This window comes from Netta rufina (assembly GCF_964035555.1).
Source record: "Netta rufina genome assembly, chromosome: 5".
Taxonomy (NCBI): Eukaryota; Metazoa; Chordata; class Aves; order Anseriformes; family Anatidae; genus Netta; species Netta rufina.
The window spans coordinates 54,071,095-54,089,028 of record NC_140128.1 but is presented as its reverse complement, the minus strand read 5'-3'; the positions used below and the strand labels follow the sequence as shown (position 1 = coordinate 54,089,028).

Here is a 17,934-nt window from a genome sequence, read left to right as displayed (position 1 = left end):
ATAGTATTTATAATGTACAGGGGGATATACAGCAATTACCTGTTGAAGAGTGCAGGAGAGGTAGCTGCCCTATCCTTCAGGCCCTCAGACGATGGATTCATAGTGAACACAACATGGAGATTGCGAATAACCTGGCTGGTGAACCATTTGTAGAGTTCTTCATGTGAATCTAACATTAGACCTTCTTTCTGTGCTCCTTCTTTACACTGAGTCATGAGGGTGGCATATTCATCTCCTTCAAAGAGACCAGGAACCTAATTCAAAAGATAATATTGTAGCATCTTACAGTTGTAAAAAGCCACTTAAAGAATTTACTTAAAATCTTCTTACCTCTCCATTGGCTAGGAGAGTATTCATTCTCTCCAGGAATCCAGAATCCAATACATTTGACTCATCCATTATGAAAGCTATTTTTTCATTTTTACAGCCAGAACGTCTCAGTACTGTCCTCAAGTCTTCATCAAAATCTTCACCTGTGTATTTTCTGTGAACCTGGAAAGATTTAACATTTGTTATTTATGTTTTCTTCTAGTGGGATTTCTTAGGGGCAGATATTTAGGAAGCATGAGTTTTGACATAGTCTTTGTTGAGTAAAATTAGCATGCCAACCTTAATTTGGTAGACGCTCAAACCGTTCATCCAGGCAACGAATCTTGAGAGGGTTGTTTTCCCTGCTCCACTGACTCCAATGAGCAACAAGTGGCCCTGTGGTTGACGGAAGATTCTGAAAAAAGAACAAATGAGTACGTTTGGTCAAACGTTATCAACTCACTGAAGTTTTTCCCTGAGTACCTATACTTCAAGCTAGCACTACAACTGACAACACACATCTCTCCAGCTAGGATCCTGCTCTCTGAAGGGTTGAAGTAGGTCATCTATGGAAAGGAATGGGATCAAGCTCCTTTCCTAGACTCTACAGAGGCTTCTCTGTTTTAGAAAAAGTCTCTAAATAAGATGTACATGAACAGCAACCAAAGTCTCAACTTACCGGTCAATTCTTAACACATGATCCAAGACTTCATTGAACAGAACAAGCGGTACATCCAGCTCTTCTTCATAGAAGACTTTAAGCCTGGCTTTCACATAGTCTCTTAATTCTTCTTGATCCACTGGAATATAATCCTAGAAGAATCAGTCAATACAGTATGGACGTTAAGATTAAGGGTATTTTGCTTAGCAATCAATTGTTTACTAGATGAAAGCAGAAATATTAGAGTATCTAATAAAGCAATCCCCTACTAAAACTTAAAAATGCTGTACACATTTAACTTGCCCAGGAGCATGTCTGTCCACAGCTTAGAGGGCCACAGACAGCAGCATGGGGTTGAAACACTGAATCTATGATAAGTTGAGCCTGAGCTGCCAGACACTGCAAGACTTGCTTCCCCTCACTTCCCCATTCCAACAGCCTTTCTCTGACCAAGAGCAAATGCCTAAGGGTAGCAGATTAGAAGGACCTTTGCCTTCATCCAGCAGGATTTCTACAGATTGCCCAGCTGTATCAATTCAGATTGTGAGACAGTCCACTATACAATTTACAGTATCAGAGTTGTTTGAAGGTCACACCGTATCCAAGAGATTCCATACGCAGTAAATATTAGCAACTTTCTAGAAATGTTACCCTATTCTAGAGAAACATTATTTCAAACTGCCTTTATATGCTATGGTAGAACTTACAAACAGCACCCTTGCAATAACAGCTACTAACTTTGTAGTGATTTACTTCAGATATCCATAGTAAAAACTTCTCAGAAATCAGCTTAATAAAATTACAGACACTGATTATCATGCTAATACAGTCATAAAAGCTGCATCAGTCAATTGCTCCCAAACTATTCTATTTTTTTTAGTTATTACCTTTGACAGCCAGTTACTGTATAAGATAGGTCTGCTCATAGCTTTTTCCTTGTCAATATTGGGGAAGTGTTTCAGAGCAACCATGTCAATGTTCTCATCTGTCCAGCGTCTCTCCTCGTCTTCTACAAGCCTGGATAAAGAAAAACATCCGTGACTACAAATACTCTAGTGGAAGGATACGCTCCAGCTACATAACATGAACTTTGGTCTGCAAATGAAAGCTGGAGGAGTAGGGGAAAATTCATTCTGTGCTTGTTTTTTTGTTGTCCCGTCCCCAAGTTCCACCCCCTATAGCCCCCCATCTCATGTTTCTTACCTGTCCTGGAAGAGACGTAAAGCTTCATGGGCCCAAATCCTGATAAGGCCTTCAACTGGTAAGGTTTCTAGTGGTCTTAATGCTTCAAATATACCTCTCACCCATCGAGTCATTTCACGAGGTGAATAGATGTAGTGTGGCTGTGTGTCTTGAGTGAATCTTTCCTAAAAATGCAAATACATAATACATATTAGTTATATATAAAAATATAATATACTTGTTACTTTGTCCCAGAATTCTGCCCCATTTTACAGTCCTTGAATTGCCATATATTACTTTGCTAGCCCCATACATATTAAGGGAAACAATACACCTTAAGTGATTTGGCCAAAAGTAAGACCGATTAGAATTTGAGGTTGTATTCAACAAATTACCTGAGACATTGTGTAGAATTCTACCATAGCAGCAGTGAGAGGTTCTGCGTATGTGCGAAGTGATGGGATCAGCCTTAGCATCGCACGATTGAATGTTCCATATATCTGAGTAAGTGAAGCTGGCCCAGGATAGTCCACATAAACCACAGGAACATGTCGCAAAAATCTGAAAGATTAGCATATTTGATAGTCCAGAAAGTCAAGTAACAGTCTATATTATTATTTTTTTAAATCAAAATTAAATCACAGTTTTATTAAAAATTCCCAACATTAACTGCAGTTTGTTAGTTGATCCTTACTGCCTTGGACCAAAAAGCGTTCTGATGTACCCATTGCACGTTAGACAGGTTATTCAAGAAATACAATGAGGCCATTGACTGTCAGTCAGGATAAGAACTGACTAGTAGTTAGTTCAAAAGCAAAGAACACAACTTGAGCACAACTGGTATTAAGTAAGTGTTTAAGAATGGATTCCATAGTCAATGCTTCAGTTTTGACCCCCCTATTCTGTAGCTACACAGTTGTTTACTAGGTACATTACCTGTGTGAGAGAGGTTTTCTTCCAGGATCAGTAGGTGGATTACATGCACCAACAAACTGAATTCTCTCCAGTTTCACCCATGTCTGGTCTGATGTACGATAGAATCCTCCATGCTCCACCATCTGGAAGAAAACAAAACAAAACCAAAATCAGTGTACCATTAAGTTTCTGTGAAGATAACTGTTATGATATAGTTAATTACAAAGGAAAACAAACCTGTCTAATGAAGGATATGACTCTCTGTGTGCCATACTTATCCATGTCTGGCAAGTTGATTTCATCACAGAACAGCACCAACCACTTTCCCAGCTGCACAGGAGCCAGCACCACTCCATTAGGCGTGCGCCTGTACTCACAGTAGTGATCAAAAGTTTTCAAGAGCAGTTCTGGTGTAGTAGCACTAGAAAAGTTGAGTCCAACCACCTTAAGAAGAGAATAGTGAAGAGAAAATAAATAAGTCAAAATGCATTAGAGCTTGAAAGAGCTTATTAAGAGCCCTGGAACCAGGCATGCTACAGCTTAGCTTTCCACAGTGGATGTCCATGTATCATCTACATCTCAGGTCACTGACTGTAGTACACTGTATGCTTCCCACAACAGGTTTTCCATTTACAATGCAGCAAAAACTCCTGCCCAGCCTTGTACTTAGAACACTACAGCTTCATATTACTGTTATGCCACCTCAATACACTGAAGGACAAGAGCTATTCTTAAACATTATTCAAGGTTTTAAAATACCAAATGGAGGAATGCTCCTCTATTATTGAAGCTGGATAGCAGGAAGTAGCTTTTGGGCTAAGGATCTTGAGAAATACATTTAAATGCTACTCAACATCATTTTTATTTTTTTCTGTATTTTCACATGACTGACTGAGGTGGAAGCACCACTGAATTCCTAGCAAATCACTTCGGTGCTAACTCAAGACTGCTTGAATCTTTAAGATAAGTGACTAGTTACTACCCTTTAATTCACATACACGTGCACGTACAAACGTGCGCACACACTCTCTTGTGTACCTCCATATCAGGCAGGGCTCTGAGAGCACTGAAGAGGGTCATGGTCTTTCCAGAACCTGGCGGGCCACAGAGTACTAGAGGTTTGTGCTCTGCCAGCCAAGTATACAGCAATGCTTCATGGCGAACTGTGTCTAGGGTTGGTACTACAACATCAGGAGCTGCAACTTTGTGTGTCTCAACTTCAATCTGAGGAACCTTAGTTTGCCATGGCACCCACTCACCCGTAATGGACACCTAAGAACACAAAAACATGATTGGAATTTAGAACAGGAACGTAGTTTGATCTGTTTAATATATATATCTAATTTAGCGTATACATATAAACTATTAAAAATCATAGTAAGTTAGTAGCATCAAATTTGATGTGATTATTAGAACAGGTAGATCAGAACATTGTTCACTGACAAGCCAGAAACTATAAAACTTAAGTTTTGGCTCCAAATTCTAAAGCAGACTTGTAAGACCTCAAAGCAGCAACACTTCTGGCTTAAGAAAGGTTTTACCTCATAGTCAATTATCGGTATGTTGGGTGCAGTTGGCAGTGGCACAGTGGTGATTCTCCTAATGTATTCTCCCAGCTCTGCTCTCATTTTCAGACGACTGTCTCCAGAGAGAGACCAGAGAATTGCATAGACCAGGTACCTCTGCAGGAAGCAAGAAAAGCAGTTATTGCTTGATTGTACAGTAATGGAACAAAACTTAATGACTGATAAATGAAATCCAGCTACTATTCTGACATATCAGACACAGGAGTCACCCAGCAGCATATTATATTTACCTGGATATAACGCTCCAGTTGATCTATCTGCATTGGGAAGTCTGGGTGATTGGCATTGTACTGGGCTACGTTGCGGCAAGCTTGGTGCAGCATTGAGAACAAAGAGCCAAGGCAGCGCAGCCGGGTGAGATCCATAATATGCTCCAACTTGAAAGCGTGTTCAAGTGCTTTAGTTACGAGGCCATTGGAGGTGAAATACGGCTGCATTATTGTTGCAGCATCTCTCTGGATCTGTCAGGGGAGAACAACACTGCTTAAAGCATTTGCTTCTCATTTGATTACCAGGCAGCAGGAAGTAACTTTGTTTAAGGTTTGAAATGCTTCTTATTTTAACGTTCTTAAAAAAAAAATAAAATCAGGACGTCAGCTTTTGTATAATTAAGCTGCCTTAAGTTTGAAGTACACCATACTACTTGTGACACAAGTGTTCAGACACACTAGCCCAGAATGTAATCTAAGCTATACCTGCAACATCGGGGATGCTGCTTCTTCTCCCTCATCTTCTTTGCCTTTTCGCCTTCGCTGAGCCTCCTCTTCACCTTCATCCAGAGGAATGCTTCTTAGTCTGGCCAGGAAGTTATTGAATATCATGTCTGTACTGAGAACATCCTCACTGAACCAGACCATGCCACACCTTGATACAGTAGCCAAAGTTGCATATTTCAGATCCTGTACCTCAAACATGATACGCACCTAAAAAGCAGAAATTTAAAACAGATTTTTAAGTAAAAACAAAACAAAACAAAACAAAACACAAAAAAAACAAATACACACTAAAAAAAAAACAAACCCACACCCAGAACTTTTAAAGTAAGTTACCCTGTATTTAGCCTCTGAAGAATTAAGAACAGCGTTAAACTATCCCAAACTAAGTTCATCATTATTGCCTGCTACCCTAGACTTCCTTATAATTCATCACACTTGTCTCACAGGGTCAGAACAAGCATAACATGAAATGTTTGTTTCCACAGAAATTCCTAACTCTAGTTAACCACTACCTGAAATCAGTATTACTCTGCTTGTGACAAGTGATGGGAAAGGCACCAATACAGATCAAGGTAAAAGCAACAGGTTTATATGAAAGCAAGTATCACATAAAAAGTAGCATTACATTTGGTGGAAGGCTGAGACGTTCTCCATTTGGCAGAGTAAGCAGTTTGTTGTCATCCAAAACAGAGTTCAAGTTTTCAACCCATTCGGGATCTACATCACCATCAAAGATAATCCATTGACGTTTCTGTAATTCACCTCTCACGTTGTCTATAATTCTGTAATTACAATAAATTTATATTGCAGTTTTACAGGCTATATACAACAAAGACCCAATAAAACCAGAACATGCAAGGCACAAATCTACCGTCCAGTTTTCATTCGTACTCTTGAAGACTCACTTTCTCAGGACATGTGTAAACAAGCCATCTGTCCATTCTCTGGTATTTGGATCCAAAGTACCATAAAGGTGATCTTTGCTGATTGCTTTTGGATCAATAATGTGAGCAACACCTTCCACACCTTCCAGCCGTTCGAGAGCTTTCAGCAGTACTCTCCAAGCCATGCTCTTTCCACTTCCAGAGGGACCCACCATCATCAGCCCATGATTTATCTGTGTAATCTGGTACAACTGAAGTACCTGCAACAGAAAAAATGATGTGTAAGTCTCAACTTTGGTAGTCACTAAGTATTGCTCACTTAGAGATGAATAATTTAATAATAAAAAGGAAGTTAAGCCTTACAAACACATTAATTTCAGTTCCACAACATTTTCAGTTTTGCATTTTACCTTCTCAACCCACATGCCACCAACTTCTTCGCCATCACCATAGGTGAGGTACATTTCCTGACACACTTTCTTAAGCTCCTCTCGCAAGGCTGTCATTTCCCCACGGTGATACTGTACTCCAGGGAATACATCAGAAAGGAGACTGAACAGCAATGGAATGTCTTCTGCAACCAGTTTTGGTACCATAGTTTCACATACACTTTGGATCAGGATCTGTAGAGAAAATCATGTTTTAGTTGAGACTTGGGGGTGGGGATGTTGGAACTAGATGATCTTTAAGGTCCCTTCCAACCCAAACCATTCTGTGTGACTTTTTTTTTTGTTGCTGAGTGTGTTTGACGGGGAACACTTCACTGATAAAGCACCAAACCAGGATGGTCTAGGTAAAAAACAGCCATTAGCAGGCAGCTCAGCTTTGAAACTACACAATGAATTCCTACTGACTTTTAATTTATACAACTGTAGGTACGTAACCCTCAAAACAGAGTTTTTTTTTGTTTGTTTTGTTTTGAATTAACTTCAAAAGAACTGGGCAGCAATGAGAGTTGTGAACACACCACCTCATAAGTCTTTTATTACTCTTCAAGGAATCCTAAAATTCAACACTTATTTCACTTCTTAGTGCTTCTAAGCTATCTAATTATCACCTCCTGTAACTAACATTGCTTTGCTTGCATGGCTTAACATTAATTGATGAACGCTGCAGAGCATTTGCTCTGTTTAGTGTGCATTCTGTACTCTGTCACAGAAGATAAGAGCTCACACACAAATTACCTCTTGTTCTGGTAAGTTCTCAGCAATTTCTCCCTCATCAACAACTTCACCACGCTCTTCTTTCTCACGCTTTATCTTCTGAATCCTCTCCCTCTTCACGTTACCCGCACTGACCAGTACACTTTTCAAGGCTCTCAAGCCAAAATCATAATGACTCTGGGAGGACAGCTGTTCATCACAAAGCCTACGAATCAAGAAAGACAAAATTTGATTCTCAATCGAAACCAACGCAGCATTCAAGAAAATATATGCCCCTGCTTACTTGGAATAATCTTTGTAACTCACTGAGCATGTTGTACAATAAACATCACAGATTTGAACAATAAGCTCAACATTTAGCATCTCAAAACAAACCTGTCACTTACTTGAAGAATGGTACTATCTTATTGGCAAGGACTTCAGCTGTGCGGAAACCTTGGGAGTACAGCATGACCTGGGCAATCAGCTGACGGTCTGGTTTTGTCATTGCCAAGCTGCGGAACAACTTCTTCAAATTGTCAGGCAGATTTGATCTGCCTGCATAGCCAGGATTCATGGTGATGAAGATAGCCATGTCAGGGCTCACTTTGACTTGTTTGTTCAGCAGCTCACAAGTAATTGGTGTTGCAGCTGAAAAGAGACGGTACATTTAGTTACAAGTGAGCCGGTGCTCAGTCACCACGAGGACAGCAGTCATACTTCAGGTATTCTAATTTAGTTTGCTACAGTAATGGACAGCGCGTCCTTTTGTTCTGCAACTCAAATACTTGATTACTTCAAGATTTTAATCTTTGATGGGAAGTGGTTTCCTTATTGGACTGCTTGGCAAAAATGTAACTGAGCAACAAAAAAGCATGAAGGATATTAAAGAAATGGTACAATACTACAAGGAATAAATAATAACATACTCTTGTCATAGTTGGGGTTGGAATGCTCTCGCAAGGCTTCCTGGATGCACTGAACTTGCTGTGAAACAGCAGACAGCATGCGCTCCTCCAGTCGGTTGAACTCATCAAAACAGCCCCATGCACCCACTTGGCAAAGTCCCACAAAGATGCGTCCCATTGCCTGCGCGTAGAGAGGAAAGTTCACTGATGTTGCACAGTTATTCTTGCCAATGCACAGGCAAAAGGAACAGAGAAGAGTGCTTTATACAGTGCACCCAAGGTTCTGAAGTTCAGATATTTGCAGCTTTCTATTACTATAATACTGCAGTGTAGTCGCCTAACAGTGAAAGCCCATTGCATATTATTTTGCTTGTTGATAGTAATGCCAGGTGCAGTTCCAGTACTTTCTCAGAAGGCAGATACTAGAACTATACAACACGGTACGTCTAAAAGCCACAGTAGTTCAGGATGGCCAATAATCATCTGTTCACCATCTTTTTGAATACAAGAACCAGGGAATTGTTAAAAATAGACAAAAAGAAGTCGCTTCTTTGTAAAGTGCATAATAATACTGTGGAACTATTTGTTAGAGAATGCTATAGAAGCAAGTGTGTACGTGCATTGAGTCAGAGAAATGAGTACCTGGAGAAAGATTCACTGGAGCATGAATAGAGAATAACCCACGTCAGCTTGGGACTTTGTGATCCTGCCACTGTGGTAGGATCCTACTGTCAGTGGTAGGAAGGGGACTGGGTGCAAGGAAGGAGTATGAAGCACTGTGTTCCTGCTCTTTTCCCTCCCTAGGTACTTTCTTATGGCCACCATTAGAGGCTAAACACTGACTAAATGAATCAAACACAGCTGTACAGGAAAAAATCACAACACAGAACATATGGACACCCCACTGGAGTCCAAGGAGTAGGATTACTTGTCTTTGCTTTATATTTCTCTTTAAATAAAAACCTCACAGAGGTTTTATTTTGAGATATCTGTTGTGTTGCAATTGACTGAAGCATTTCATCTGGTTCTCAGTTTGAAGATGTAAGTAATTTTAAAATATCTGGGTAAATTTTCTTAGTTTTGAGTAATCCTTCACATACTGAGGCAAACTCTTTAGCTTTGCCATGGTTTATTTGGTAATCATGCAGCCTCAAATTCCCCTCTGTTCTCCATTAAACCAGCACTATCAAGATGAATTTTAAGTTTAAGCTACTTTCCTAAAGCCAGTCTTAAGCTCCACATCCCTGTACTTCCTATTCCTTTCCCTCCATTTGCTGCTATTGAACTATCAGTCCTAAAGAGAAAAACAAACAAAAAAATCAGAAGAACATTCCCCACCTACAAACAATTTTACTTCAGGCATTTTTTTGTTATAGAGTGTCTGTATGACCCACGGATACCTGCTCAGTTAAGTGTTATAGGTGATCATTTCAAAAGTAAACACTGCTGGCTGTTTTAAACTTCTAAAGAGATTTCTAGTGCTTGCTAGCACAGACTACATTTTTTAAATCAAACAGCTTACCTGGAAGTCAAATGTCTCATCACAGTTGAAAACCAACACAAAGCGGCCAAGCTGATGTCCAAGAGCCTTAACAGATTCTGTTTTACCAGTGCCAGCAGGACCTATTTTTGAAGTGAGACAGACACGCTTCAGTGTTTACAGTCCGAGTTATCAGTGCCCAACTACGTAATCTGCCAGCATGCTGAATCTAAAGGTCCCCTGCAAGAAACCCAAAATGGTTATACCTTCTTTCCCCAAAAGACTGTTTTGTTCTTAAATGTCATAGTTTAAAACATTCTGAAACCTTATATTAAAGCTATAAATTAAAGAGAATAGAAGTTTATATGCTTGTCTCAAGATTTTGTTGTACTTCAGTACAAACGTACCAAATGGTGATCCTCCAAGTCTTGCCTCTAGGGCCTGTGTCATTGTCAGGTAACAGCGGTCTGTAAGAGGTGTCTGTACTAGCTTATCCTGAACACCAAGGTACTCGAAACCATAGTTGAATTTGGCATTTGCCATCTGAATGGAGAGCTGTTGCAGTACATCTGTCTGTTTTGGGTCAAAGTAGAACCGCATTTGGCTGAGCCACTCGAAGGATTTGGAGTTGTCGACTTTGCTTTTGATCAGCGATCTCGTAACATCTCTCTGGTGCACCAACTCAGTGATCTGGAGAATGAAACAACTCATTAGACCACAGCAATACAAGCCTTTACTAATAAAGCCAGGAACTCTACAGCTTTTATATGCTATAATATGGTATCATGCAGTAAGTCGAGCAGAGTTAAAAACTACAGACATCTACAGGACTAGGGCTTGATGTAGCTGCTTAAATTGCATTCAACTTTTTTTTTTTTTTTTTTTTTTTTCCCTAGAGGAAAAAAGGGAAGTCAGACTATTTGACTTTTCATTAACCTTTTACAAAACCTCACCTCTTAACCCACAAGAGGAAAGGAGGTTTTCACTTACCAAGTGCTCCAGTTTCCTTCTGCGAAGAGGTGGCTGCTCCATCAGCACGGAGTCTGCCAGGACATTGAGTGTGACCTCCACATTGGCCAGCACTGACTGGAGAGGACTGCTGTCCCCACCTCCACCCATACCGTTGAGGGCTGACTCAACATTCTCAGACCATGCAATCTGGGCTGACAGTACAACAAGCTGAGCCTGTGTGAAAAGAAGAATCCTCATCAGATAGTCTTCCTCAATAAAGTACCCAAGCTGCAATATGCTGAAGTGTTGCATACAGATACCTGGTATTTGTCAATCCAAGAGATGTAGACTGCTGGATCAATTGATGTTGCTTTTCCGAAGATTTCTACTTCAGTAACAGATTCTGCAAGCAGTTTAGCAAGGGTCACCCTCATTTCTTTCTCAACAAGAGTGAGCCACTCATTGATTTTGGGATGTTCTGTGATGGAGACAGGTGTTTTGAACAGCACCTGCAAGAATTATGTTCAAGTCAATCTGTGTTCACGTATTTACAAAATTTTATTTAAAAAAGAAACACTGCGACTCTACCTCCTCTCCTTCCCGTGAAGATATTCCCAAAACCACAGAGTTATCTTCATTGAGAATAATGCTAGAAACGCCAGCAAACATCTTCTTGAAGTGCTTCTGCAGCTTAGCAACATTCTTGCTGTTTCCAATGATTTCAAGCAAGTCTTCATCACCAACAAAGTAAAACCTAATAATCATATAAAATCAGATCTGTATCACAACTCCAACTATCACTTTTTATTTATTCATACTTCATAGACAGCTATTATACAGGAATAACTGTCGCTCATTTCTCCAGCACTGTAAGAGGGCAAGAACCACATATTTGCTGGAAGAGCTCAGTTCTAAGACTTAGTCTCAGTTCACATGGTCTATACCACACAGAAGCGTACGCGTAACTCTATGCTTTGGGGTATTTTCTTTACTTATCCATCCCCGAAATACCCACACAACAGTGCTTGGGATTGAATTAATACAGGTACAACTCCAACTCACTACCTCCTCACATTGAGTCACACACTTATGCCTTCATGCTATGTGATAAACTTGTTAACAACTATGGGTTAAGTCAGAATCAATAACTTAAATACTGGACTGTGACAGTTTGGACACTGTCCTTCAATCATATGCCAGAATTAAGCAGTTCCAAAGAGAATCTGTAAGATTACAGAAATCAGCTGCAATGGTTCTTTAAGTAACTTCTGAATCCCAAGACCAGACACAGATGATCAAGTAAAGTTTTAGTTCCACTTCCTGAGAAGTGGCTATAAATGAATTCTGTACTTTGAAGGACACAGATACATAGCTGTAACATCTTATACACACGATAAGTAAAAACTGGCAGAGGCTTTACCTAACAGAACGTTCCTGTACAGAAACATCAAGTTACTTTACTTCAAGAGTCAACTGAAGTCAATTTCTTACCGAGGGAAAGAGGACCTCTCCCTTTCTAGGTATTCTCCCAGTGCCTTCTGGATCTTTCCAAGCAAGTCTGCCAGTCTCTCCAGTGACCTTTGCACTCCTTGAATGTTAAGAACATCCATCACAAGTGGGGATTTGGACACCTTTTTCATCAGTGCCAAAAATTCAGTGCTGATGCTGTAAGTAAAATAACATGGTACAATAGTATAAAATTCAGTAACCACAGGCCTGCAGAATTCCAAAATTATTTGTCTCTACATGACCACTGCCCTATGGAACACAAGGCTACATTCCCCAAATAGATCTTAATTTACCTCAAGACAACAACAACAAAATCTAGCTTTTGTGCAATGTTAAATACATTAATTCCACTGCTGAAGGTCTACTTTTCTTCATTTCCTGAAGAGATGCATAAAATTCTTTGATGTGATTGGAAGTGTGTGGAAAGATGATCAAAATGACTTAAAGTGGAGGAAGAAAACAGCATTTTAGGGTGAGACTAAAGGCTGTGACAACTGAAATCAACCTGCGTTGTACAGCCAGAAAAATCCTTGAGCTACCTGATTGGAATTCGCAAGAAAAATCACTTAATTCCAATCTACTTCTAAAATCTGCATGCTACCCTTTTTAGTATAAACCTTTCACCGTCTCGACTGTTTACAGGCATTTCTTGCTTTGTTTGGTTGATGAACTTAAGTCTGGGCTGTAATCAAACCAGACTAGGTAAGAATACAATTCATGTTTCAGCTTAGGAGAGTGCTAGACTGAAGTCATGAAGTTATAAGGCCTGTTCCTGAGATTTCCCATGGGAAACAAAAAAGGAAAAAAGCAATTAAAATGTTACCTCTGGAACCGCTGGGTCTCAACAGGCAGCAAGTGCTTGATGTCTGCACTACCAGTAAAGATACCCTCCAGGTAGACCCATCGCCTTTGGACGTCTATCCAGACATCAAAGAGTGCCATGATACGGTTCAGTTTGTCTTCCCAGCTGAGGGCATCTTCCTCAAACACCTGAAAGTTTATACACTGCATTAATACTCATTTTAATAATATCGAAAGTTTCATTGCTAATAATTGTTAGTGGAAGCAGTCATTTAATAGTAACAAAGAATGTATATGCAGTTAATTATTTGTCAACCTAAAGAGCTAATATTGCTGACAATCACATATACTAAACAAGACAGGAAGGTAGAGTTAAATTAAATTGGCTTTTTTTCTGCATTTTACCTTGTAGTATGGTGATAGCTTCATAGCAGACACGCTATTAATGTGTTCTTTTACTTTGTTGAACAGGTCATCCCATCCACGAATCAAACGACATTTGTTCTGGTAATTGACCAAGTCCAGTTCGTAAGTGTTCCATACTTCTCTTATCTAAAATAAAGGATGGTTGATATACAACATCAATTATTTCTGCTTCAGCACAATAACGAAGTAGAAATGTATTAGAGTAATCAGATTTTTCTTTTTACTCAAGGATTCTGGGTTTTCGCTCAAGCTTTTGTTAAAAGTATAGAGAATATGACACAACTAGGTAAAATAAACAAGATGAGGGTTTTTTGCAGTCAATGACTGCTCTTCCCAAACGTTGCATTTTTGATCAGTGAAAACTTGCACAGCTTTAAGTTTTTCCCCACAACAGTGTTTCACGGAGTCCCAAGCTCTTGTATCAACATCTTAGACTGACAGGTTTATTAGACAAATGTCAGCCACCTGACAAAAAGGATTTGATGTGTTACTACGTGCATTCACACAGAAGTTGATACTAGCCTGTTTCAAGAACTCTTCCAAAGCCATCTCTCCCTGAGCCACGAGCAGCACATCTTTGACAATTGCTTCATTTCTCTGTAAATCAACGTCCCAGATCTGTCCCAGGGTCAATTCTGAGACAACCCAGTTAACATGAAGCCTCTTCATTAGCTGTTTCCAGTGACGATCTTTAAGTGCCTCTGATTTCAGTTCAATAACCAACATGTTTATCTAGAAAAGATGAGAAAGCAAGTTATATCTTGGAAGATGAAATATACAATTCACGCATTTTAGAAATTAGTATAACTTACCTTCATGTAGCCTTTCAGAAGTCTCTGAACATACTCATAGGAGGCATACTGTCGCAAGCGGGCAGGGAAGTTTTTCAGTTGGTTCAGCAAACCATCAAGGTTTTGTCGAAGCTGTCAGTAACACAAAAGAACTGAAATATTTCTCTGGAAGCACAGCGTATAAAGATGTACTAGTAAAAGTTAACATCTCATTTGAGAGATTTCTGTGAAAATATAAAGTTTAATCTACAGGACAGCTCTTTTAACGTTATACATATTTGTGTAAGATGTGGTTGCTCTGTAGCTGGGAATTTAATTTTATTGGTCTGATTAAGATTTATGAAATAGCATTGTAACATGCAGTTATAGCTTAGGGTTCCTGCCACTGTCTACCCCCCCAACCACTGAACTAAAACTGATGCTGTTCATCCAACCACAAAGCTCTCCTATGGAGGTCTAATAGAACAACATAGTATACATATTCTCCGTATACAGTACCATCTCAATTTTAAGACTACTGGAATTTCACAGGCCCACTGGAGAGTTAAGCTGTGATAAATCCTGTGAAAGTTTTTTAAGCTTAGCATAAGAAGAAATATGCTCATGAGGTACTGAAAAAGGTACATAAACATTGAAAATGATCTTGAATGTGACTACTGAGCACATCTATCTCAAGATGTCTAATTCTTAATTCATATACACTTGCAATAGTTATATTGTTTACATATACAGTTGTGAAATACCTTGCGAGGCTGTACTGAAACCCAGGGTTGTTCTTTCATTTGATCAATCTGTTCCCAGACCTTAGAGAGTTCAGACCAGACACCTTTGAGATCCTGCAACTCTTCTAAGGCTACCTATAGAAAAGAATGAACAGAACATCACAAGTTAGTGATAATTTCTTCAAAGTCATTAGCATGGTGGAGTTAAACAGAATACTTTTAACATGTCAAAAACCTTCATACATCTTGCTAATTCAACAAAATTGCAATAGCAAGTGACCCAGATGAGATTCTTCTATTTCTGGTCACATAATAGCTTCAAAAGATTAAGACAGTCATGGACAATCTTTTAAGGCTAGAATTGGATGAATGTGGACACCATCACCCACAGGCTACAAGTCACTTTCTTAAATGAAAAGTGAGATAGAACTGAAACATTGTGCTGCAAGACCAATAAGAAGGTGTATGAACAGTTTATACCTGGACACGTTCTTCACTGCCACTGAGTAGTCCTGTATCTGTTAGTTCCAGAGCTTCTTTGGCCTTTGCACACTTCTCACGATCATCTTTCAGCCTACCAAATTTTCCTTCATAAATGGTAAGAGCTTGAAGAGCTTCTTCTGGACGCAAGTTTCCCTAAAAATTGGATGAGATATATTAATCCAAAAACCCTAGAAGTAGGTTGAAGCTAAGTCAAAAGCAAGGATTGAATACCAGATGTTGGTCTGTCTCCTTATTTTTCTATTTCCCATATGCTGGCAATAAGGCTACACACCAATTCTGTAAATCTAATACCACTTTCAGATGCACTTTTTAGCTTTACTGAATACCACTGTGGGGTTGGGGGAGAAAACCCTTTCTTCTGAATCTTCCTACCTGCACACCTCTTAAAGAACATTTGTTTCAGCCAAAGTTTTGTTAGTAACTGAAGCTGTCCTGCTTTTTGCACCTAAGACACTTACATTGTAGGGTTAGACTTCCCTCTGCCACACAAATAAATAAATCAACCAACAAGTTATATATAATTGAATGTTCACAAAAAGACTTTAACCATCATATACAATGAAAAGCTACAGAAAAGTTCAAAAGTAAACTGCTTTGTTCTAGTTAAGTGCAAAGAAACTACTTTATTTGGTGAATGAATATTAATCATTACTACTTACTGTTACAGGCTTTGTTTTCTCCCAGTCTGTTAGCAAGTCAGTTGTTCTGCTCTCCACTGCCCGATCCTCTTGAACTATCTTCATCTGCAAGTTCGCTACTTGCTGCTGAATGGCAGAATCCTTCCGACGCATGATGTCATTAAAAGCACCCCATTCTCCCTCAATGTTGTCAATGTACAGCCAAGAGGATGGAAACTGGAACCTCTGTTTCTCAAGCAACCGCTGACCATTACGATAAAGCTACAGGAGACAATGATTCTAAGTTAGTTTTGTCTTTTTAAGTGATGTTGCAAGACTAAATTCTCAACACATTAACAAGCACTCACTACAGGATACGAAGTTCAAGTCTGCTCTCAAGAAGACTCAAACATCATGATGCTAAGCTTGAATACATGTATATCATCTCCAGAATTAAGTCTGGCATTCTCACAAGTGCGAATCATTAGGCAAGGCAACATACCTCAACTTGCTTTTCAAACTGCTTGATTTTACGTTTCAGGGATTGCACGTATGTGATGAATGTCACCGCATCTGATGTGCTGGCAGTATCCACTGAATGCTGCTCCAGTTCTTGACGGGACTGTGTGGGGCAATAATTCAGTGTTTTAGAAGTCTAGAATATGCTGATCTGAAAGTGAAAAACTGGAGATGGATTCTTACCTTAGAAATCTGTGAATGGAACTCTGTCATATTCTGCCCGAGCATTTGGCCAAATTTGCTGAGTACTTCCTTGTGCCAGGAGTCATACTTCAAGTTCACCTTTGATTGTACCTACAGTTGAATTGAGTTACATACCAGTTAATAGCCTCGTCATTTTCTGTTATACACCCACCCATTCTGAAATATAATGCATTTGTCGCGACCAATAAATATAATTTCCTACCTTGCCATAGTCTATCACAACAGGTCCAAATTCTTTTCTAGTTTCTGCATTGTCAAACGTTCCTCTGGCCTTTCTTATCTGAACTAAAAGAGCTTGCCACTTATTTAGGTCTTCTCCAAGGCGGTTGTATATGTTTTCAGCCTGCATATCCCACAGACACTGGTACTGCAGCCAAACCTAATAAAGATATTTCACAATATTCATAACTTTTCCAGTACATTCTATAAGACGTTTTTCCCTACTCATGAAAATTCTTACAAAGGAGAACTGAGAGAAAAGTCCATGTTCATTTCAGCTGTAGCATCATGTGGTGTCAGCCTCTTACCTTAACATACTGTTCCACCTCAGTCACAATTCCCATGACAGCAGAGTATGACTCCTCCAGGGCAGCAGGGCCATCAGGCATCCGTGTCAATGCATTACGATAGAACTTCTCTTCCTCAGACAACTCATAATGCACTCCGACCTGAGAACCACATGTGATATACATGAATTTCTAGTGCACTCATATTTGATCCTACAGCAACACACTAAGATACTGAACACAATTAAGTGCAAAGTGAAAGTAACTGCTCAGACCTCAGATACAGTTTCATCACACCTACCTGATACCTCTGACTTTGAATTCTTGGTAGTGACAGGATTACCATCTTCCAAGAAAACATTTCCTGGTAAAGTTTGTATCTGCACTCTTCAATTGGTGGATTCAAGTATATCACCTGGTTGGTTATTCGCAGCTCATGTACAATGTTCTGCAGAAACAGTGAACACACTGAGTTTTACTGCAAGCCACTACAACACACACATTGACAAGACAACTTTGGACTTCATGAAGTAGCACACTTTTGAAAAGCAAATAGCACTTTTATGGCAGAAGGCATGTATTCCTCCAAAGCCAGATGAAG

General features: G+C 39.5%; 1 protein-coding gene across 1 annotated transcript in view; it reads right to left on the bottom strand.

Annotated features, from left to right (window-relative positions):
- Positions 1-17,934, bottom strand: part of DYNC1H1 (dynein cytoplasmic 1 heavy chain 1) — a 43,404-nt gene that overhangs the window by 16,292 nt on the left and 9,178 nt on the right. The window contains exons 11-47 of the mRNA XM_084287459.1: positions 17,635-17,781; positions 17,355-17,495; positions 17,030-17,206; positions 16,807-16,917; positions 16,607-16,726; positions 16,147-16,386; positions 15,464-15,619; positions 15,005-15,118; positions 14,283-14,393; positions 13,993-14,202; positions 13,450-13,596; positions 13,067-13,233; positions 12,226-12,399; positions 11,323-11,488; positions 11,055-11,243; positions 10,774-10,968; positions 10,191-10,473; positions 9,826-9,926; positions 8,325-8,484; positions 7,803-8,046; positions 7,438-7,621; positions 6,664-6,876; positions 6,275-6,513; positions 5,995-6,151; positions 5,349-5,576; positions 4,884-5,114; positions 4,609-4,749; positions 4,106-4,339; positions 3,305-3,511; positions 3,089-3,210; positions 2,548-2,713; positions 2,174-2,337; positions 1,858-1,987; positions 989-1,122; positions 610-724; positions 331-492; positions 40-254 (exon numbers count right to left, since the gene is read on the bottom strand). Coding sequence (XP_084143585.1) covers positions 40-254; positions 331-492; positions 610-724; positions 989-1,122; positions 1,858-1,987; positions 2,174-2,337; positions 2,548-2,713; positions 3,089-3,210; positions 3,305-3,511; positions 4,106-4,339; positions 4,609-4,749; positions 4,884-5,114; positions 5,349-5,576; positions 5,995-6,151; positions 6,275-6,513; positions 6,664-6,876; positions 7,438-7,621; positions 7,803-8,046; positions 8,325-8,484; positions 9,826-9,926; positions 10,191-10,473; positions 10,774-10,968; positions 11,055-11,243; positions 11,323-11,488; positions 12,226-12,399; positions 13,067-13,233; positions 13,450-13,596; positions 13,993-14,202; positions 14,283-14,393; positions 15,005-15,118; positions 15,464-15,619; positions 16,147-16,386; positions 16,607-16,726; positions 16,807-16,917; positions 17,030-17,206; positions 17,355-17,495; positions 17,635-17,781 — 6,395 coding nt within the window. The remainder of the gene's footprint in view (positions 1-39; positions 255-330; positions 493-609; positions 725-988; positions 1,123-1,857; positions 1,988-2,173; positions 2,338-2,547; positions 2,714-3,088; positions 3,211-3,304; positions 3,512-4,105; positions 4,340-4,608; positions 4,750-4,883; positions 5,115-5,348; positions 5,577-5,994; positions 6,152-6,274; positions 6,514-6,663; positions 6,877-7,437; positions 7,622-7,802; positions 8,047-8,324; positions 8,485-9,825; positions 9,927-10,190; positions 10,474-10,773; positions 10,969-11,054; positions 11,244-11,322; positions 11,489-12,225; positions 12,400-13,066; positions 13,234-13,449; positions 13,597-13,992; positions 14,203-14,282; positions 14,394-15,004; positions 15,119-15,463; positions 15,620-16,146; positions 16,387-16,606; positions 16,727-16,806; positions 16,918-17,029; positions 17,207-17,354; positions 17,496-17,634; positions 17,782-17,934) is intronic.